Source organism: Pogonomyrmex barbatus, unplaced genomic scaffold (genome assembly GCF_055798465.1).
Source record: "Pogonomyrmex barbatus isolate J1 unplaced genomic scaffold, ASM5579846v1 scaffold8, whole genome shotgun sequence".
Lineage (NCBI taxonomy): Eukaryota > Metazoa > Arthropoda > Insecta > Hymenoptera > Formicidae > Pogonomyrmex > Pogonomyrmex barbatus.
In genome coordinates, this window is record NW_028297182.1 from 5,573,924 (window position 1) to 5,597,250 (window position 23,327).

General features: G+C 35.3%; 1 protein-coding gene and 3 long non-coding RNA genes across 6 annotated transcripts in view; 3 read left to right on the forward strand and 1 right to left on the reverse strand.

Moving 5' to 3' along the window:
* for (cGMP-dependent protein kinase for) overlaps nucleotides 1-23,207 on the forward strand; it is a 41,034-nt gene extending 17,827 nt beyond the window's left edge. Inside the window, exons 1-10 of one of the 3 annotated variants that reach the window (XM_011639560.3) lie at nucleotides 771-1,294; nucleotides 2,183-2,349; nucleotides 18,877-19,096; nucleotides 19,951-20,014; nucleotides 20,094-20,266; nucleotides 20,458-20,604; nucleotides 21,005-21,451; nucleotides 21,632-21,931; nucleotides 22,020-22,082; nucleotides 22,162-23,207. In XM_011639560.3, the coding sequence (XP_011637862.2) occupies nucleotides 1,017-1,294; nucleotides 2,183-2,349; nucleotides 18,877-19,096; nucleotides 19,951-20,014; nucleotides 20,094-20,266; nucleotides 20,458-20,604; nucleotides 21,005-21,451; nucleotides 21,632-21,931; nucleotides 22,020-22,082; nucleotides 22,162-22,327 (2,025 nt within the window). In that variant the 5' untranslated portion in view covers nucleotides 771-1,016 and the 3' untranslated portion in view covers nucleotides 22,328-23,207. Of the gene's footprint in view, nucleotides 1-770; nucleotides 1,295-2,182; nucleotides 2,350-6,641; nucleotides 7,343-18,876; nucleotides 19,097-19,950; nucleotides 20,015-20,093; nucleotides 20,267-20,457; nucleotides 20,605-21,004; nucleotides 21,452-21,631; nucleotides 21,932-22,019; nucleotides 22,083-22,161 lie in introns of those variants that run through there. The other 2 variants (XM_011639558.3, XM_011639559.3) reach the window with 2 other exon arrangements.
* On the forward strand, nucleotides 2,356-4,212 carry LOC148934732 (uncharacterized). The gene is made up of 2 exons (XR_016141106.1): nucleotides 2,356-3,246; nucleotides 3,325-4,212. It is a non-coding gene; the product is annotated as an uncharacterized LOC148934732 (long non-coding RNA).
* LOC148934733 (uncharacterized) overlaps nucleotides 5,245-23,327 on the reverse strand; it is a 32,098-nt gene continuing 14,015 nt past the window's right edge. The window contains exons 2-3 of the long non-coding RNA XR_016141108.1: nucleotides 17,475-17,562; nucleotides 5,245-6,646 (exon numbers count right to left, since the gene is read on the reverse strand). This is a non-coding gene — a long non-coding RNA (uncharacterized LOC148934733). The remainder of the gene's footprint in view (nucleotides 6,647-17,474; nucleotides 17,563-23,327) is intronic.
* LOC148934734 (uncharacterized) lies at nucleotides 7,946-16,744 on the forward strand. The gene is made up of 2 exons (XR_016141109.1): nucleotides 7,946-9,733; nucleotides 10,150-16,744. It is a non-coding gene; the product is annotated as an uncharacterized LOC148934734 (long non-coding RNA).

The following is a 23,327-nucleotide window of genomic DNA, read 5'->3' on the forward strand; positions in this document are numbered from 1 at the left end:
TGGCATTATTATTTACATTATTTTAAGAATCTTAGATAACATCTCCCAAGTTTGATTAAAAACTATGATGACTCGATATTTATTTTAATTCTAAAGATGAAAATACTATTAATTATTATATAACGAAATGGTGGAAATTGCCCAAATAGAAAAATATATAAGAAAAACTGATTACTAGAAACTAGTTTTTATTCTTTTGAATTTACTGGACAGTAACTATCCAATAACTGATCAGAAAATTTTTATTAGGTAATACTAGGCAGCAACTAGCCAGAAACTAGCCAATAAATGCTAGCCAGTTTCTGGTCAGTAAAACTCGGAATATTCTGACTAGTATTTTTTGCCTAACAATTAGTCAGAAAATAACTTGAAGATTAACTTGATCAATAAATATAACTAACAACTGACAAAAAATAATAATTAACAACTGACTAAAAACTGACGAAATTTACTATCCAGTTATTAATCAAACAGACGTCACCCAAACTGATCAGAATCTAACCAACAGTTAAACTGGCCAGATACTGGCTAGTAACCAGTCTTTCTGGCTAATTTCTGATTTGTTTTCTACTTGGATAGTATCACATATTTTTAGCTTTTTTTTTACTTTTTTAATTGTTAACAAATTCTGTTTAATAGTCTAGAATTTTTTGAAGAAGAACAAGGATTATATTATTTTATGAAAATTTTATGAAAATCTTGAAAATAATGTTAGGTTTACATATATAGTTTACAATTGCAAAGTTGTAGAAACCAGGTCGAGTACTCGTACGAATATCAATTCCGTCATCGTCGAGACAAGTGATGTAGATCGAAAACAGGATGTACAGATATATTTGAACTTTCACGCGTATTCTCGCGTATATTTGTTCTCGCGCCTGTAAATATTCGTTGAAGGATAAAGAGCGCAGCGTGATATTTTTCTGCGGTGTGTGTGACTCACGAGATCGCACGCGGACATTGACGGAGAAGAAGAGCGCGGCGTTCGCGAATTTTGCACGGTGAGAGTAAAGGAAATGGATTCGATACGAGACCTGAAGCGATTGCTGTACGAGCGTACGGAGGCGTTGCGACGTCGCGACGAGATCGTCGAAATACTCGAAAAGGCGCTCGAGGAACGCGACGCCACGATCCGATATCTCCAGAATGAGATCGACAAATTCCGGCAGATCGTCGATCTGAGCCTGGCGTCTAGTGCCATTGACCCTAATCAGAGGCTGAAGCGGCAAGCCATATCGGCGGAACCTCTCAGAGGCGACACGAAACCGGTGGTGAAGTTCACCAAGCCGCAAAGGTAGATCTGTGAGAGTCCCCTGGATGCCGCATGACTTTTCCATTCCAAACCAATTTCCGTTTTCAATTTTCTCTGACGTAACGAGAAATGTGTTCGCAGACCTTTTCGTCATTGTCACTGTCGCGTTTAATTCAATTGGCAACAGAGCTGATCTTGACTTTACTTTCCGTATGTTGATATATTTAACAGAAAAACATTTACTGAGTAAATGTTTTTCTGTTAAATATAAGTTAAGCAAATTTTATCACTCATTGGAAGAAATGTTTTTTTTTTTTTTTTTTTTTATATAAAAATGTTACAAATCGTATTATTTTGTTTATATTTTAACGTTTTGTAATCCAAATTTATTTGATGTTTTAAATGTTATAAATGTAAATAATATATTTTTTTTCGAAATAATTTTTTGTTACTATTGTATAGCTAAGACATCCTTTATAAATGGCGGTTTTCTCAGAATAGATTCTTACAACTCGAACATAATGATATGCGATAATTGATAACTTATCGTGTAATTATATAATTCTAAGTGAAATAAGACGATTCGTCGAAAGTGATAACTGAATGGTACTCATTCATTTCATGAATAATTCACTCTATCTTGATTTCATACATACATTACATTATAGTATAGTCTTCCACATCAAACTGTACTATTTTACATTTTAAGATTAATTTTGATAATACTATATTATAATTTAATAAAATTTTTACGTAATTTATAAGAATTCTTAAATTTGTTGAAAAATTTCTATTGATAGATTTTTCAGATATTTAATTTCATATTTTTAATATTATTATTTATGTTCTCTTCTTTATCGGAATATTATTTCCTTTTAGTGTAAAAGAAAGAGAAAAAAACTTAACAGTGATTGTCTTTTTTTTTTCCAGATCTCGCGAACTGATCAAGACTGCCATACTGGACAACGACTTCATGAAAAATTTGGAACTCACGCAGATTCGGGAAATTGTCGATTGTATGTATCCTGTTACGTTTCCAGCTGGTTCGATAATTATACAAGAAGGAGATGTTGGCTCTACTGTCTTTGTTATGGAGGGTAAGTAAATATGTTTAAATGTATTTTTATAAAATGTGACAATTTCATTAAGAAAATCATCACAAGCGTGTCGTTACTAAACGTAAAATGTCACAAGAATTACTCTTTAAAAACAAATTAAATAAATCATGAACAATATCATAGACAATAAAAATGTGAAATAAATACGTTTTTCTTAAAAATCATATTTATAATTTCAAATTTGTACAAAGAAAATAAAAATAGGTTGATAAATATCGTCGCTATTATTGCAATATTTGAAAAAGATTTCTACAAATCGATTATTATCTCTATCGTATATTGTTTGCTTTTGTATATTCTATTGCTCTCTCTCTCTCTCTCTCTCTCTCTCTCTCTCTCTCTCTCTCTCTCTCTCTCTCTCTCTTTCATATAAAAACACCAAATGTAAATTGTTTAGATATTTGCTGTAGCACTATTTCTTTGTAAATTTATTCACATAGCAAGAATGGGAGATTGCTTAAAGTCTTTTGGCCTGGTTACAACTAATCAATAGGGAATCGACTGAAGAACGGATCAACAGACCTTTCCGAATAGAAAGATTCTATTGTTATTGGCCAGAGTGCTTATTCGCTCTGCATTCTACAAATTCTTTTGTATTTTTTATACGAACAAATATTTTAAAAAGAGGTTCTCAAAATTTTATTTATAGATTAAAAATATGAAAAAGAAAAATCAATTTTTTAAAAGTATATCAATTAAATTTATAATAATTGTGTGTTAAACATATTCATCTAAACAATTAAATTTCTTAATATATAAAAAAATCAACTTGATGCACTTAAGTTGTCGAGCAGTTGCGTTGATTGCGAGATTTCTTCGCTTATCTTACGCGGAAATATGATCGCAATTATCTGTCCAAGTTCGATGAACTTTTAGGTATGTTATAGAACAATGTCAAAAGGGACATATTTTATATGTTGTAGTTGCATATTTTAATGTGTAGATTATTTCCAGATTTTCTTTCTGGGGACTAATTCGATACATTTGCTAATTATAAAACATTGAGAAATTGTTTTAAATAATTTTTGCAACATACGTGGAAAGATCTGTATTTATTTATGTTGCCGATATATCTGAAACTCTTTCATCAAAAAGAGAAATGAGAAGAAAAAAATCTTAATCATTTCCTTACTGAACACTTGTTGATGAGCGTAAATTATATTTGAGCAATTAACAGCGAACACAGATATGGTTATGTAAACATACTTTTACATATATTTATTACATAAAAGAAATATGTGTTACATGTTAACGAAATAATTTTGTAACTTTTAGAAGCGGAAATACAGAAATCAAGATTCCTCCGTGTGATTTTCTTCATTGCATTTTCCTGTTTCTCATTAAGTTGATTTAAATATGTTTTATTCCAACTATCTGTATCGAGATTATTTCCACTTACGTAAGTTGAAGTATAAATGCATAATACTCCAGAGACTACGACAAACAGGATTGTGTAACTTCTAATCTTAAACATTCTGCCATATATAAGAAAGAACTGTAAATTGCAAGAGTAATTTACGTGCATATCAAACAGACGTTTATCATCGACCTTAACTTTGTGCTCGCATTAAAATCGTATAATCAGCTGTTTATGTATTAATACAAATACATCGTTACGAAAAAGATTATATATTCGTCATGTCTTCGCTTGAACAAATTTCACGTCTTTCTAAGTAAGTTGAAGTTTCTGAAAATAATTCCTACGTAAATATGATTTTTTTTTTTTTCCGAATACTCATCTTTCATTGCGTACGCTGGGAAGATAAATTAATGCAATTAAATATATGACAGCTGTATTTAAAATTAAGAGATACTTTGTTATATAAATATTTGTCTTAATCACACGACGTATACAAAAGAATTTATTTATTAGTTTATAATTTTATCTATTATTCATTATCCACATATTCTCACGCTACATTGAATCACCATCTAATTCTAATTAAATAGTATCTAATTCTATTCTAATTCTAACAGATACTTCCGAGCGGAGCATATATTTAGGTATTCGTGTATTAGACATTCTTCCGCAACATGAACTGGCAATCGTAAATGCGGAAATATTCATTGTTAATTGTTAATCCTTACAGTAGAAACATTTCGTGAGATATCGACACGAAATTATGTAAACTTACTCCTCGCTTGAATGCAATTCTCTTTCTCCCGGAATTCGGTTTCCGTCAGACAAAGGCATCGCATCGATGCCATTTCGTAATGAGTGACGTGCCGCGTTTTACTTTCACAGAAGAAAATACGATGCTTTTTACTTGCTTTGTCTCTCTTTCTCTCTCTCTCTCTCTCTCTCTCTCTCTCTCTCTCTTGTCCTAACCAATCCGATTATTAGTATTATCACTCATCCGTATCACAATTACGTAATTAACGACGAACATTGGCGAACGTTGACCGCATAAACTATATATATATATATATATATATATATATATATATATATATATATATATATACACACAGTACTGTATATACTATACTGTATATTATATACTATACTATATATTATATATATATATATATATATATATATATGCAGTGCATGCTACATAGAATCCTGATTTTATATTGTTTACAAAGTGGAAAATTTTTATCTATCATCTCAATTCTCAAAATTTATTGATAAATACATTTTGTGCCAACTTAACGAATTTAATATATTTTACAGAAAAAAAAGTAATTAAATAATTTAAAATAAATATAATTTAATTTGCATATGTTTAATTAATCAAAAATTTTCTGACGTGAATTTGATCGAGAATTTTTGAAAAGCTCATCAAAAAATGCTACGAAATCGCTGCTAAATGCACTATGAAGATGAAGCATTAAATAAATAATTCATATGCATGTACAAAAATATGTATAGATTATACAAAAATTATCTTTATATATTACAACTACTTTGTAACATATTTGTATATATTACAGATTAAATTATAGATAAATCGCTCTTCCGTATATCTCTTATATTTACACGAGAAATTACGTTTATCTTCATCAGGTCGTTACATCTTTTTTCCGCTAATGAGATCAGCAAGACTCCCCCCCCCCCCCTCCGTATAATTTCCGAGTTCCCCGGGTCTTCGCGGTCGCGCGAAGAAGAAGAAAAGTGCCGTTGCACTCATACGTGGGAGCGGTTGCGGGGGCGAGAACGGCGAGGGATGAGAACCCCTGTCCTTTCTCTCACGAGCGCATATCCATGGTGGGGACTCCCGCGGCACGCCGAGAGAAGGGAGTTTCTCGTGGTTGCTGCTTGCCGCTCACGGGCATACTTTTCACCAGTCGCGAATACTGTCAGTGAGCGTCAGACGCAACGCGACGCGACTCGCGATCGCGGTGTCCTCCTTCGTCCAGGAAGGAACTTCTCCTCCCGCATCGTCTCCAAGCGAGATAACTGCGTGCGACGCGTCGCGACACCGTTTAACGCTGTTTAACGCCGTCTAACGTCGTTTATCGCCGTTTATCGGTCGTCTGTGTCGAAGGTCCGGGTCACGAGACGCGAGGGGGGACGATTTCGATCAGCCCTGTCTGTGTCTTCGTAGATATCACTCGAGCAGAGCTCGTCGATGAGCCTTTCTTTATTCGTGTCTGTGTACAGACGGAGACGGTATAATTAGCGCGACTCCAAAGGACGGAAGCGCATCCTGCGAGGACTCTCGACTCTCAGGTTTCTCTGGCTGAGGAGAGGATCGGCGGTGACCGGCGATGACTCGGTCGGCTTTTCCGCCCAACGTTCCGCAACGCGCCGGGGTTCGCCAGTGACGAACGACCGGATGGCGGAAGTCGCGAATGAATGGTCGTGAATGCGCGGCTCCGACGTCAATGTCCGTCCAACTTGTCTTTCTCGGTCTTGTCGTCCGTCTGTCGGCAGTCCGCCTACTTTCGTCGTCGTAACGGAATAGTAAACCACATAAATATCAGGACGGACAGGTCGAGGCGCGCTGGCGGCTTTCGTGCCCAATGATCGATGCGAAAGTCCGGCAGATAGGTGGATTTTTCTTACACGCAGCGTCGTCGATCTTCTCCCTGGACGGACGCCAGACTCGTGCGCGATGCCTCTCGATTATCCCACTTGAAACCTCACGTTCCCACGTTTGAAAATTACTCGCAATTTGACTCGCCATCCTCATGGACCGCTTTGGACAGCTGATAGCTCCGTTTTATTCGTATACGAGGATCGATCGATAATAGGCAGCGCCGAAGAGGAAGATCGAAAATAGACATAGACCGGATCTCGTAGACGGAAGAATCTCGAGGATGCATCTACCTGCAGAAAGAACGCCGTTAGTCTCGTCTCACCGGATGAAAGCTACGCCGGCGTTGTCGCCGCGCGGCTCTCGGCTCGTGACCTTTGCGCGCGACGAGTAGAGCACGGAGTACGAGAGAGGCGAGTTCGAAAAGGGAAAAAAACGTCGCGAGCGAAAGTCCCGGCCGGCCGACTCGGCCTCTCGATCCCTGCCAGATCTCCGTTCGCACGCGAGTTTCGAGGTCATGAAGGTCCGAAGCTATCCCGGTCGGGCGGTCCTGGAAGACCCGGAACTCCTGCTCGATCCGGACGCGACGCGCGGCAGGGCCATGGAGCTGCTCTACGAGGCCAGCTGGCGGGAATGCGGGGTCAATTGGGCCAGCAACGGCGGCGGCAAGGTTCCCGCCAGCAGGCAACAGGACGACGAGCCCTACAGGCGACCCTACGCCGACGTGCTGGTGTCGCGGCTCGAGGCCACGTTGGAAGATGCCAACGGATCGCCATCCTCGGCGAGGGAGGAAGACGCGCGGTCCAGGGGATCCAGTAGCACCGGCACCACCGACAGCGAGTGCCCCGAGATGAATCAGCCGCCACCCGGCAACGCTCAGGGTGGCTTCCTCATTCCGCGGCCGAGACTGATCGTGCCGGTTCATACTTACGCGAGGAGAAGACGCACCGGCGCCCCGCAACCCATAAAGAGACGCCAAGTACGCGAAGGTATTTGTCCAATGGATATGACGTCGGAGGTGGAGATCCGGCTTGGTTTTTTTGTAGCCTCTCTCGGGAATACGCGAATCCTTTTACGTTAGCTCGTCAATGTTACTTCGCGAACGTATGATACGAATACGTATGATACGTGATCATAAAATTATGCATTCACCATGCGTTTTCCGATTACGTTTCCATAATATTTGTTTTTAGTCAAAATATTCAACGTACACTTTCTTCAAGATTTTGAAATATTTTATGAGTATTCTGACAATTAAAAGTTAAAAGTTAAAGATAAATTCTTGTATGGAAGATAAGACTAAGACTTCGTTTGAAAGCTGAAAATTTTATATAATGCATGAATTCCTAAATCTTCAATTGCAAAAAATATTGGTGTTCCGATATTTCTGTTAAGGCACAAATATCGAAAAGTTATTAATTTGAATTTTCTATTTCCTCGAACTTTTATAAAATAACTGCGTTAAACCGACGAAAATATAGTATCAGAAATCGCACCTTTCTTGAGAGGAATCGCACGTTTCTAGAAAAAAAAAAAAAAAAGAAGAGAAAGTACGTGATTTCCGAGACGTTCTGTACACGGTTACCGGACGTAGTTATATCTTACAATTAAATATGTATATGATACACGTTTATATAATTATCCTGGACATATGTAAGAAACGAACGTAACGCGAAGCGAATCACACACACACACACACACACACACACACACACACGCGTACGCCTCTGCAGCCACAATTTTCATCGATGCGTCTTGGAAGGACAAAGGTTTTTGGCTTTACCGATGTCGCGTAAAGCCGACCTCGATATTATATTTTTTAGAGCACGAAACCGGATTGTCTCGTGAAAAGGGGCTCTTCGTCTGTTCCACTGCTCGAGAAAAGTGATCTTATCTTTCGTTCTATACACGCAATTGTGTTCGCGTTTTGCAACGACACGCTTCAATTACACCTATATAACACGGATACGAGTATTCAATTTTTATACATATTTATGATTTGTGTGGCTTAAATAATTTATTCTCGTAGTACTTTCACCATGAGATCACGCCGCACATTGGTACTCGTAACGTACATGAATATTTGGAGTTTTGAAATATTACTAATGAAATATCAATTTTTATAAAATCATTTCGAGTTTCTTCAAAACAATTTTGTCTTTAGAAATATTTATAATAATCAAAAAGCTATTGTTCATAAAGTTTATTTTACAATTCATTATTTAAATTTCTTGGAATTTTGAAACTTAATTTTGCAATGCATTTTAAAATTATACATGTACATAGGTTCCTACAAAAGTTACATTAGCATTTACTATCAATAATAAATTCTAGATTAGAATTATGTCAACTTTCAATTTTTCAAGGTAAATTTTACTATATTATCACGTCTAGCATTTGCTATATAAAGCAAGCAGCAAGTCGATTAATGGCGCCATGCGCCAAGAGAAAGTCGCGTATATCAATATATAGTATCAAGAATAATGGAAAGCAAGGCTAGCCATCATCGATTTTACCTACTGACATGTTCGAATATGTTAAAACGGGTATTAACATCTATGTACAGTCAGCTGCAATTAGTTTTAGATTTAAATGCGTTTGCGAAGATTATGCGCAAATTTACTGCGCGAACTATTCAATGTAATTACATTCCACAATTTTACGCATTTTCGCATTTTTGATCTGATAAAAATTCAATGGTTCATATCCATTCATCTACAGTTTTGCAGAATTTTTTTTATAATCTATATCTTTGTTTGATTCTGTTTGATTTTAGAACTCTTGAACCATTTTTTAACACATGCATGTCGCTGCTTGGATTCTTATCAACGCATATACCGCTTTGAAGTTAGATAAAGGAGAGAAAGATATTTACGTTACATTTACGAACTTTATGTTATTGCGGCAATTTTAAATTTAAGTATAAAAAAGTTTTAGTATATCTCTAATGTCATCTCTAATCGCGCATTGCAGCGTGTCGCTTTTTTTAGTGACATGTTTAATACAGTCGATTTAATACAATTGATAAAAAAATATATGTAAAATTATAAAAAAAGGGTGTAATTTAAAAAGCGTGACTTGAACGCTATTTTTTTTTATGTAAAAAAAAAATAGGAAACAAGAATAATTTAAGAAACGAAGGCACAAAAATTTGTCGTTCAAGAATTGTTCTTTACACAATGAAAATCTAATTTTTTGAATTTCTTTCACTGTACACGAAACATCTAGATGTGCATCATTTGATAATCGGGGCATCTGGTCTTAAGAATCCTTTAAAGCTGAAGATTTCGGCAGCTGCTGCACGACAGAATCTTTTTTTGTCGTCGAATTCAAGTTTTCAAGTAAACACTGCACCGGCATTTATTCGAAGAGGGATCGATGTAAGACAATTTTAATTAATCATCTTTCTCTGTAATCTTTTATTCACATGATCGCACAATGTATATCGTTCACGTTTGCGAACCAAAATTTATAATCTTTTAATAATCTTAATTTTCTGATTAATCACCGTGCTGTCCCATATATAATAAATCATATCGACAGGATTGAGTCGTTAGCATTACTTAATTATACTGCACGTCTCGTTCTCGACGATAACAAGTAATAGTACTGTGTCCGTAGTGCTTAGTTTCACAATGTTCAGAGTTAAAATTTTGAAAATCCCGCTTTTTTCCGCTCAACGTTCTCCTTTGGCGCCCTTTCGGCTTCATATTGTTTTCGTTGTGCGAAGGTTTCTAAACGTGCAGAGTAAATTCTAAGATCTATTATTTTAACATCAAATTATAAATACTTATAGAAGATGGAAAAAGCTAAGAAAAGGAAGAATTCAAGATCCCATTCGAGAGAAAGAGAAAAAACGGAGGCAAAATTACAGAAAATGCAAAATCAACTAGATAACCTATCTTCGGTTATTGTACAAATTACACAGTCTAAAAACGCTGAGGAAAAAGCCTTATCATTACATGATACAGAGAATATTGCTCTTGATGGTAAGTTTTTAGATTCTAAGAGAGCAAGTCTTAGTCCTAAACGGACAAAAGGATAAAGAAAGTTCCATATCCTAATCTCATACAGACAATTATCCTAGTCCCATATGAACTAAGAGGTAAAGGAAGCTTCATACGAGCTATCCTAGGTCGGTTAACTCTTAAAAATAACATGAGCTACCCTAGTTCCATATGGAGTTAGTCAAAGCAAAGCTCCACACGAGTTGTCGGAAGTCCCACGGACTTCAGGGAAAAAAGCAAGTCTAAGAATGTTACGCAATGTAACATTACATTAGAACTTGTTTTCTTTTTCCTTATTGTTTACAGAGTTACTTCCAGGTGAGTCTGAAAAAGAAAATCAATTGTTTGAAGCCAACGCCCAGATAATAAAGACAGAAGCAGACAATAAGTCAACATGAGCTTATCCAATCAAATAGAGCCAAAGGATGACTCAGATTTAAATGAAGAAATCATGAATTTGTTAGAAGAAGACCTAATGCTCCATCAGGATTTTCAAATATATCCAGAGATTAAGACTCGTTGGAAAAAATGATTATTAGATGGACTATTAGAAGGACAAAAAAGTATACTTTTAAAGAAATATTCTCGTGAAGGAGATCCATATACAGAGCCTCCAAAGATTAATAAGGAAATAATTCCAGCTTTAACAGAGATAGAAACTAAACGAGACGAACATTTTATTAACATGCAAAAATGTGTGGGGTCTGCTATCATTTCTCTCGGAGCAGCGCTATCCATGCTCCTAAAAAATTCAGAAGAGGGAATTGACCAATTAATTTTATTAAATTATCTTTGGAACATTGGCAAACTACTGACAGATGTTATTTTTTTATCAGTCGATTTCTAGGAAAGCGTTCATTTCTCCGCTAATGGACAAGACTCAAACCAATATTAGACTCAGCGAAGACGGATCAATGGCTTTATGGAGAAAAGTTCGCTGATCATATAAACCATATCTACATTATCAATACACTACATTATCAAGAAGCAGCCAAAAAAACGACAACCTTATTGGCATTAGCTACAGCTCATAGGCTCCAGACTTTGACACTAATAAATGTCGACAATATAATAACATCGAGTCAGGGATTAGAAATTAAAATAACCGACCTAATAAAAACTTCAAAACCGGGCGTTTCTCAGTCAATTTTATTTTTACCATTTTTTTAAGAATAGACCTGGATTATGTGTAGCAGCAAGCGTTCTATTAGACTACATGAAGATTACTAAAGAATTAAGACATAAGAATTAAATCATAAAAGATTATTTATAATTGTTCGCCCATATGGTCTTGCAGGTGCTCAAACAATTGATCACTGAATAAAAGCTCTATTAAAAAAAGGCAGGAATTGATATAAACAAGTTTAGTACATATAGAGCACAAGGCATGTGGCGGTTTCAGCAGCCTTCAAAAAAGGCGTAGATATTATTATAATAAGGAAGACAGCGGGTTGATCATCAATTCAAAAATGTTTGCAAAATTCTATAACAGGCCAGTTCAGGCATCTAACGATTCTTTTGCTAATGCAATATAGTTAAGTAAACCAAGTTAAGTAAAGCAATATAGTTAGCTAAACCAATATAGTTAAGTAAGCTCATGTATTTTGTATAGTAAAGAATATTCCATATATGTACTTGCTATACAAACAAAAAATTAGAGAGAGAGAAAGAAAATTTTGAGAGTTGTAAAAAACTCTGAACATCTACTTGTTATCATCGCGAACGAGACGCTTCGTATAATTATGATCGAACTTCACTCGCTTTCAGCGAGTTCGTTTGATCAATCGATCAATTATTAAACATGTGGTAATTGGAATCTCGAGGGACGATAGGAATTCAGGCCGGACATATTTATGTCCCTATGTGCATTTTTCAATGACAAATCGTGCTAATAATTTTTAATGAAATATTAAAGTCTTGATACACGTACGTGAGATTATTATTACAAATTATTATTATAGATCGTTCGGCCATTTTGTTAAATCCGTTACGGTGATAGCGTGGTCTTTTGATCGCTATGACTGCTAAGATCGTCTAGATCCTGTGATTTATTTTTGTCACAGCGTCATCATGACTCACAATAACGACCGATGTATATAGGTCTCAAGTACTAACGACATTGGAGGACTGCACACGACAGCGCGCGCCGTTTCCGCTAATTAAAATTATAATTGTCAATAAAGCACAATGAAATATCATCATTGTCTATGTATGTTCAGGTCCGACGGTTAAATCGCAGAAATAAACCATGTCTTGTGTCCTGAGTTCATTTAAGCGTGCTTTGAAAAACGAACAGCCTCTAACGAAGATGCTTTCCAAGAGTAATGAATTTGTGCGTGCAATCATGTTTTGATCGGGGATTTGTTGTTGAAATTATTAACCCAGATCGCCGAGCATGATTTAATTAATTAAATCGCATGTATTATTTGATTCAACAATCGAATTTCCTTTCCGCTTAAGCAATATCCGTCTACTCGCCCGCTCTTCTTCACACAGCAACTTCTTCACACTTTTCGAAAGGGATAGAAAGATGAAAATAAAAAGAAAATGCAAAAACAGCGACCGGTAGTTGCCAAGTGTTCAGTAGTCAGTAACTGGGCTGCTAGTCGATTTCCGCAATCGCGAGTGCTCCAATTCGCGACATCCTGTTTTGCGCGCCTTTTACACAAAAAAAAACCGTAACTCCAACCGTACTCCAGAAGCAACAATGAAGTAATCAGCGCTCGGCCAATGGTCCGAGGGTCTTACCGTGACGTTCGTATCGACCCTCGTTGCTACACGGTGACTGGAATCTGTCTCTTTCTCTTTCCTCAGGTACTAATCGTAGATTAACACCGATACCTAGAGACTCGTTTCCCCACAAACTCTTGTCAAAGGCTTCCTTCCATTCACAAAACGCAATCGGCGAAAGTGAAAGAATAACTTCGGAGAGTTCTACGAAATCGGCCAGAGCTATCGTATTATCTCTTCACATCACAAATCTTTCTTCACTTTCTTTTAAATTAAAGTCACATTTGTGCTGTGTAATTTTTTTATATTATTTTTCAATGATCAATTATATTATTGGGAGATGAAAATCATAAAGTACACCGGACTATGAGGACTGGGACTGGCTTCTCCTCGTAGACGCTTCGTGTCACAGACATAGTCTTACGGATCGGTAAAATCGATTTATTTTCGATGAACATTTTGATAAGTTATACTCATCATTTTTGCACCGACCTTGCCGATCATTCTCTCACGCTTCAACGCGAACCCGAAGCTACCCGGAGCAGGTAAGCAGGAGTTCGGTTACGCCGGTTTCGTGTAAAACCTCGGGGGGAGAGGGGAATATCGTGTGTGAAGCGTAAACTCTTTGTCCTGTTATGTCGTCATGCTAGGCCTTCTATCGTGTATTTATATATATATATATATATATATTCAGCGGTGCTCTGTGCGAACGAAGCAACCGGTATCGATGCGGTATATGCAACAGACTCGAACTGGACAAACCTCGATGAAGATTCTTCTGTTGTCCGTCCCTTTCTCTTTCTCTCTCTCTCTCTCTCTCTCTCTCTCTCTCTCTCTCTCTCTCTCCCCCGCGAAGACTGTCAGCGTCAGGTATCTCGGGTGAGTCTCTTTGTTCCCCGGTTGAAGGTATCAACGACCGCGAGCATCATGTGCACGGTGATTCGCATTCGCGAGCATATTGCGAGGTGTGAAAAAAATCGAGACTCTTTGCAAGAGTGTACGATCTATCGTAGAAGCGAGACCGATTACGAGAAGATAACGGAGCTCTTTCGTTTCATCTTTGTGGCACGTCTTTTGCTCCTGTAGTTCGAGGGAAGTGTGCGAAGCCGTATATAGCGTATATTTTAGATTTCATTACGCAATGATTTTTACGATAAATTGATATCTTCGTGATATCTTCATGTTGATCTTTACACGTGTATTACTGATATCGTTTTGTATACTCCAGGAGATCCCAATGAGATAAAGATATCTTGAAAGGAGAACCTGAAGAAGAATCTAATCTTTTTAATGTCTCTATTTTTATCAATGTAGATTAACTGTTTAATTTATTTTTTTCCCTTTTTCTATTTCTCGAAAGTAAAACAAAAAAAAAAGATAAAAAGTAAATTAAATACCAAGATTAAAATTAATCTAAATTAGTAGAAATGAATACATTAAGATACGATGTGATGACGATGGATGTGAAAATACCTTTGTTATTGAAATTTCTTTGATCGTATTAATTTGTACAGCCGATGTCGCGATATCGGTGAACTAACACCGAGATAATCTAAAACGTTTACAATAATTAACGCGATACGGCTATTCGAGAGACCGGCGATTTGATTATAAAATATGTCAATGCATTCGGCGTAGCGTTAAATATTTGCTAAACAAATGGTGCGCATAATCGGTTGTTTTGGTGAAGCGATATGATGACACATCAGAAACATACGTGTTCTGACACAGGCGAGACACCATACGAGGGAATGCGCATGACTTTTATTTTTTTCGAAACGCATCACGGCGATCGACCGGCCGTTTTGTTTTATGCTCTTGCGAAAGTGATAAAAAGCGAGCGAAGGACAACGAAGTCTCTCGACTTTCGCAGCATAAGTTACATAATTATATAAGTATACGCTATGAATACCGATGTGCATTATTCGAAGAGATCAAATCACGGAGTAGTCATGCAGAAAACGAGAAGAATGACTTTGATATTCGACTTCGACTTGAAACTTGGACATTTCCATTCTCGTAACATTGAATCGAAAGATTCTCATTGCGCAAATCATACATAAGTATCATTTATCTTTATGCAAGATAACCGAAATTAATGAGGTAGGTGTTATTTGTCGAGTTTATTGTTTTCAACTTTTTTCGTATGACGCGGTCGACGAAGAATCTAGAATGTTCATCTTCAATCATGGTAAATTTATGAAAAATATTTATTGAACATTTGATATATCGAACATTAGCGGGATATTTCAACTTCGCCAAGTCTACTTATACATTTATGCATACGCATGTGAATCTCCTTATCTTTAATTATTTAAATTTTATTATAATATTTTGTAATTACGAGAGAATCGGTGTAATCGTTCGTGAACTATCCGCGGCTTAATCGCTAGCAGCTCCTCCATCCGGAGTTATTTCGCGTCACGCAATTCATCGCCAAAATCCCCACGTTTGTTTCTTCATTAGCATTGCAATTATGCACACTTTCCAAAGTTCGTAATGGCGATACGCGCACGCGAGCACCACTAATATTTTCTGAGTTTTCTAGGCTTTCTTACAGTTACGCACTCCACACAGGTGATTCTGTAATTTCCATTAAATCTGCATATTTATTAAATTTTACCACAATTTTGCGTTGTATTAATCAAGAAATTTTGGTCTCATTTCAAATTCGTGCTTAATCGAAGTCAAAAAAAAAAAAAAAATAGGCACAATGCGAATACGCTTATCACACCAATGTATCAAACGGAAGAAACAATTAAAGCATATAAAAATTTGGTCAGATAATTTTCAATATTCCAGCAACCAATTTGAGCGCTCTATATAATTATTTTGATGAAAAATAAAATTAGATTTTTAGATCTACATCTGGTCAAATTATTAGACAGTCACATTTAACAAAGCTAGCTTCTTTCACCCATACAAAATGTGTTATCAAAGCTGATTGTAGATGATCTGCAATTTACATCATTATTTTAGAATAAAAATTTATATATTATTTTATACATATGCATATATATATCTTATCTTTAATGTATTTTTTTTTATTACAGAAAGTGATGATTAGAATACTCTGAATTCTGATGCAAATTGTAAATCGTCTAAAGTGGGCTTTAGTCGTAATTAAACTGACATGTATCTTTGCGATAGCCATCGCCGAAATAACACGCGAATTCACACATCTTGAAGCCTATTGTTCTGAATTTAGGACACGCAGTCGTTAATACAGAAGCGATTGTATCGGTTTCTATTATATGTGCTCTTATCGCGTATGCAAATTCATGCAACTTCGCAAATATCCGCTAACAAGAATGATGCTTGTAAAAAAAAGGCACGCGTTATATTAACCTACTTCCATAAGAATCGTTCTTTTTCTCATCAAAGGCGATTAACTGTTTTTCCCCTAAAGATCTTTCGGAGTTTCCCGAGAAAACTTTCTTTTCGGTTCACAAATCGATAAATAGCTATTCTAGATCTTGATCGATAACTTGGTCGTAAGATCGACTATCATTGAAAAGCGTAAATCACGTGCAAGTTGAATTTATTGATGTAAGATAATAAAACGGAAACATTCATGATATATCAATCTATATACATTTTACAGAACTGTAGAAATTACCGATTTACTTCAACGCGAAGAAAAAAAAAATACAATTTTTGGCATTACGACTCGGTTACAGCGAAGAAAAAAGTACACGAGAAAAATAGTTCTAAAGCATCTAAATCATCAGGTCATCAAGAATAATTCTGTAGAATGCTCAAATTAATCGATCGGAGTATCGGAGCATTTGCAATATTTTGTCGCACTTAAACGTTCTACAGGATTCTCTCGATGGTCCAATAAGATTATTTCAGATCTGCATTTGGCCAAATTTGTATGCGCTCTGTAGCGAAAACCGTTCCTTCCGGGAGAACGGGAGAAAATCGCCCCGGTCCCCGATGATGAGCTAAGGATACGGCGGTCCATTTGTATCGTAATCTCGTGACTCATTTATTTAATGCGCGCGACACTACAAAATCGCTCGACGGGACGAGCGTCAGTTTCCGAAGGGAAAATCCGCCGCGGATGGCGGATGTGTAAAATCAAATGGGACATCGGGCGCGGGGCATTCTCCGCGTGCTTATTAATAGCCGCCGCTTAATTCAGTGGTTTAACTTCGACGGCGAAAGATACGATCCGTCTCGTGCGATCGTCACGATCGGTAACGGAACCGGTTCGGGGACCTCTTGTGTGTGACTCGTACTAGGCGTTATGCGCGAGGAAGTGAAAGCAACGCTCGCGAGACAATACGCGGCCATGGACTGTCTTGTCGCAATGTCGAACTCGATTTAGCCTCGGCGATAAAGCGACAAAGAGAAGCGAAAAAGAAAGAGGACTACTCACGTAATTTCGGCGGAGCCTCCCTAGATTGATTTAACTCATTAACCCGCCTAGAGCCGCCTCGCGCAAGAGGATCGTGCGGAAAGAAACACTGAAATATGTAAAAAATATCTATATCAAGTGATGGACGATTGAAGTTGTATATTTATAAAACAATTTGTGTCTCGTGATTCGCGTTGTCGATTCGAAATATTTTATACATGATGGAAATGGAGGCGCACGATAAGAACGATCTTACTGAGGTAACACTTTGACTTCAGATATAAATCTGAAAACAGTTTATTGGGTCATGAAATTGTGCAAGACGCTTAAGCACAATGAAAATACTGCAAAAGAACTTTTAAATCCTATAATATAATTATTTTTTAGACTCAAAGTTACTTTCAAATCTGCATTTGGTCAAATTTTTATATTTCGACAAAACTCTTTCCGAATAAAGATATGATATTCAGAATAATTATATTAATTTTATATTCTTTCGTAGAGATTATAAGAAATATAAAAGTTCTGTGTTGCAGCAAATTTTATGTATAGCAAATTTTAAAATTATCACGATAAAAAGATATTAGAAAATGTCATATTGTGCGATATAGCATTCGAAGTGGTACACAACAGATGACGATTTTGCTGATTTAACAATCTTACGATTTAGCAATCTTTTCACAAATTTTTTTTAATACAAAATATTACGGATGAGCACATTCGAAAACAGCGGTGATTTGATCGATTTAGAAATGTCACTGGACTATCAAGAGTTACCTAACTTGTGCCATGTCATAAAAATCATTAATATGCGAAACACGTTCCAACTTTCGGCGAGGAAATCAAATGTGAGAAATAGAATATTTTCGAGATAAAAATATATCTTGATAAGAGCTATTTTACGTGTCAATTTCCAGTTTCATCAAACATGATGGTCACTTGACGACTAGCGCGATTCTTGAAATAATTAATTTAATATTGGTTTGAGAGAGAGAGAGAGAGAGAGAGAGAGAGAGAGAGAGAGAGAGAGAGAGAGAGAGAGAAATTGATTTTTTCTTTATGGAATCTTGTTCCGATCTGCTGCGTAGCATATATTTGCATATATTTAACGGAAACATAATTTTAATTCTCATAATTATATAAGTTATTAATTAAGAGAATTCAACAAATGCAATAATAATTTTATTTTATATGTCGAATACATTTTTAAATAACGTCATGTATATGAAATGACACAAAATAATACAGAATTCAAGTGATAAATGTAAAGACAAATATTGACAATTAAATTCATGAAAATAAACGATAATTGCAGCATAATAAATTTTTGCAGTCGTATTTAAATTAATTTCAAACTTATATCAATTTTTACAGTCATCGTATGACAAGAAATTATACATTTGATCGAAATATTTTTTTTCAGAGGGTAAAGTCGAGGTGTCGAGGGACGGCAAATATCTCAGCACTTTGCAACACGGAAAGGTACTGGGAGAGCTCGCGATTCTTTACAATTGCAAGAGGACGGCGACGATCACTGCTGCGACTGATTGCCAATTATGGGCCATCGACCGGCAATGCTTCCAAACCATTATGATGAGGACCGGGCTGTCAAGACAGGCCGAATACACGGACTTCTTAAAGAGGTAAATCGACACTATTATTCTGACGACTTAATATTTTTCTATCTTGATGAACTTTAATCTGATCATTGTAACACTTTATTTACGTTACGTTACTCTGCGAGTATAAATGTTTTAAATGAACAAAATTTTGCAATAAAATTGTTTAGATTTTTCAAAAATTGTATATCTTCTTACGGTCTTAATATTGAAAATTTTTCAAATAATTTTGTTTATTTTGTATTATAACAGCAATAGTGATATGAAATTTCGGATTTGTAATCTATAATTATAGCTTTGAAAATATAACAATGACTAATCCGGGAAATTTTAAAGCCGTATATATTAAAAGTTACGTTCTTTCACATGTTTCTGAGAAGGAAAGATAACTCTTTCTTTTATTTCGACATCAAAAAAAACTCCCGCAATTAATCATGGAAATATTTGTCAACAATTCACAATGTGTCTCTATACGAAAGATTTTTGTATTTTTATGTTTATATGATTGACGTAATTGTCAAAGAAAAATATTGCTAATAATAACGTTACTGCGACAGATAGCAAATCCCATGTTTACTTAATGATTCAGTTCGAAGTCAACCTATTTTGAATAATTTAAGACACTAAACGATAAATTTACGTGAATTTATATCTCACATTTTTCATTCATTCTAATTAATGCGATGTACCAACGTTCCAGAAAATATTTCATTTTCTTACACAATATTGTTACTGAAAGTCAAACGAGTTAGAGTCAAAAAGAGAAATAAATAATAGTTTTATGCACACAATAATTTGTTAGAAATATCTTCTAATAAAATCTAAAAATAATCTTACATTACATAAATTTAGAAACGACGCGTGATTTTACATTTCAGTGTGCCAATTTTCAAAAACCTGCCGGAGGAAACTTTAATCAAAATTTCAGACGTTTTAGAAGAGGTAAGAGTTGACAAAATATATCTTTTCGTGTTGTGTATATTTCTGATTTATATAATAACTATTAATTTTATATTCACAGACATTTTACAACAATGGGGATTATATAATAAGGCAAGGGGCGAGAGGTGACACATTCTTCATCATCAGTAGGGGACAAGTACGCGTAACGATAAAACAGCCCGATACAACAGAAGAGAAGTATATTAGAACGTTAAGAAAGGGCGATTTCTTCGGTGAGAAAGCTTTACAAGGGTGAGTATGATTAATTATCATATTTATCTTTTATTTAATATTTTTCTTCATTAATTAAGTTCCTCCATCGTTGTAACCGTCTTGATTGATTAAATATAACCCCTTAAGATTAATATTTTTAATAAAATTTAAAAAGTTCTTTATAAATTTAAATAAAATTAAATATATGTTAATTTATTTCATTCTTATAGAGATGATCTCAGAACTGCTAATATTATCGCTGACGATCCAGAAGGAGTGAGCTGTTTGGTAATAGACCGCGAAACGTTTAATCAATTAATCTCATCCTTGGACGAAATCCGAACGCGATACAGGGACGAGTTGGTGGAACGTAGGAGGTGACCTTTTGTTAATTATCAATTTTTATTAATCACAATTATTAATATATTAAAAAATATTTAAAATTAAACACATACAATACACATACAATATGTATATATTACATACTTTTATATTACATACTTCTATATGAATATTATGTTCCACGCTTAGCATTAGGATGGGACAATAAACTATACGTTCCAAGTAAGTTTAACGATAAAAATAGATGTATTATATGAAAACGAAAAAAAAAAGGATATATCAATATTCTGATAAAAAAAAAAATCGCTTTTTTAAGTGCAAAAAATGATGAAAAGAATAAATTTAATTGAAATTTGCAAATATATATTTAACATAAAACAACGAACTAATTTGTATTATTTAAAGATATATGTTGAAATTTTACGTTTTCTTTAGACTAAATGAGGAATTCCGGGATGTACGGTTACAAGACCTTCGGACTATCGCGACTCTCGGCGTGGGTGGTTTCGGAAGAGTTGAATTAGTTCAAATTGCCGGAGACAGTACACGATCGTTCGCTTTGAAGCAGATGAAGAAGGCGCAAATCGTCGAGACGCGACAGCAACAGCACATTATGTCAGAAAAGAGGATAATGAGCGAAGCGGATTGCGATTTTGTAGTTAAGCTTTTCAAAACCTTCAAAGATAGAAAGTATCTTTATATGCTGATGGAAGCCTGCTTGGGTGGTGAATTATGGACCGTCCTCAGGGACAAGGGACACTTCGACGATGGTACTACGCGCTTTTATACTGCATGTGTCGTGGAAGCATTCGATTATTTGCATTCCAGAAATATCATCTATAGAGATCTTAAACCGGAAAATTTACTTTTGGATAATCAAGGGTAAGGATGCGTATAATAATGTATAATAATGATGTATTATTTGATAATGATGTATTATTTAAAAATGACGAAAAATCTGATGATTTACATATTATTGTTATCAATACATCGAGAAACAAATATGTTATATTCTATTTGACGGATTCTAACGAATTTATATTTTGTCATATTGTTTTCTAGATATGTTAAACTCGTTGATTTTGGCTTTGCTAAACGGTTGGACAATGGAAAGAAAACATGGACATTTTGCGGTACACCAGAGTACGTAGCACCGGAAGTCATTTTAAATAAAGGTCATGACATAAGCGCCGATTACTGGTCCCTTGGTGTTCTTATGTTTGAATTGCTTACGGGTACGCCTCCTTTTACTGGTGGTGACCCAATGAAGACGTATAATATTATCTTGAAAGGAATCGACGCTATAGATTTTCCCAGATCCATCACGCGTAACGCAATGGCTTTGATAAAAAAACTTTGCAGGTAAATTATGATACACTTTTATGTACAGCATCTCTTATATTTTTTAGTAAATGTTTCTCGAGTAATACAAATCGTCCTGTATTTTCAGAGATAATCCCGCGGAACGTCTTGGATATCAAAGAGGCGGTATCAGTGAAATACAAAAGCACAAGTAGATATATTTCTATTTTATTTCAAGATTACAGAAGAATATCGATGATTAATTTCTAATTTCTGGATACTTTGCACAGATGGTTTGATGGTTTTAACTGGGAAGGGTTGAAGACGAGGACTTTGGAACCGCCAATACTGCCACGAGTTCAAGGCGCTACAGATACTACGAATTTCGACACTTATCCAGCTGATACCGATCCATTACCACCCGACGATATTTCTGGTTGGGATAACGATTTTTAACACAAAAAGTATAGAGAACATTTATTTAATATTCACGTTTTTAACTAGCAGGAAATCGTAATAGGACATAACGATCTCTCGATCATACGAGACAATTGGCGACACCTGCATTTATTTATACTTTTCTCATACTACGTGATATACAGGTTACAGTCGCATTTTATCATATTCTTACATTTTCCATCACATTTCGCAGAATAATCGTGATTCAAACGAGGGAAACTGCACTGTGATAAAATTTAGATTAAAATTTTTTATGACTTTCGGATTATCGATATTAGCAAAATTCAAAAGAAAAAAACAATTTAGAGTTATGAATCTTGTATTTATATCGCATCTCTGGCAGGTTCTAGAAGTATCACCACTAACATTGTAATAGGATACGTATGCAAGTGTTAAGTGCCATTATTACCTTAAGAAGGTAAACTCATACATGTCATACTTGTGCTCAGAAACGCGGTCAACAAACAGTCAGCTCAAGTCCAAGGGACCTCTTGCCATCTATACTGTTTAACTTGTCAATCTATTGTGCATATAGCTTGGTCGATCAGATGTTAAATTTTTTATGGCAAGTTCATTGTTGTTTGATTTACTTTATAGAGTTTATTGTAATAATTATATTTTAATTGATCATATATAATGTCTTGTAAATAATGAATTATAAACATCATATAAATTTTAAATGTGGAATGTATATCATGCAATACACACGAATAAATTTTATTAATAACAATTGTAGGCCTGGCTGCCAGAATCAACCAAACTCACATAATTTTTATTGATTTTTATTAATTTTTATTGAATTTTATTCAGTAATTTGGTATCATTTAATAACATTTAATTTAATTATTTAATTTAGATAATGAAAAAAAAAAAATAAGTTATATTATCATTTTTTATTATACTGGCAAAAACAAATTAATTTATAACATTAATAAGATTTCTTAAATATAAATTTAATATATAGTATTTTATTTGATTCCTTTAATATTGGAAAAAG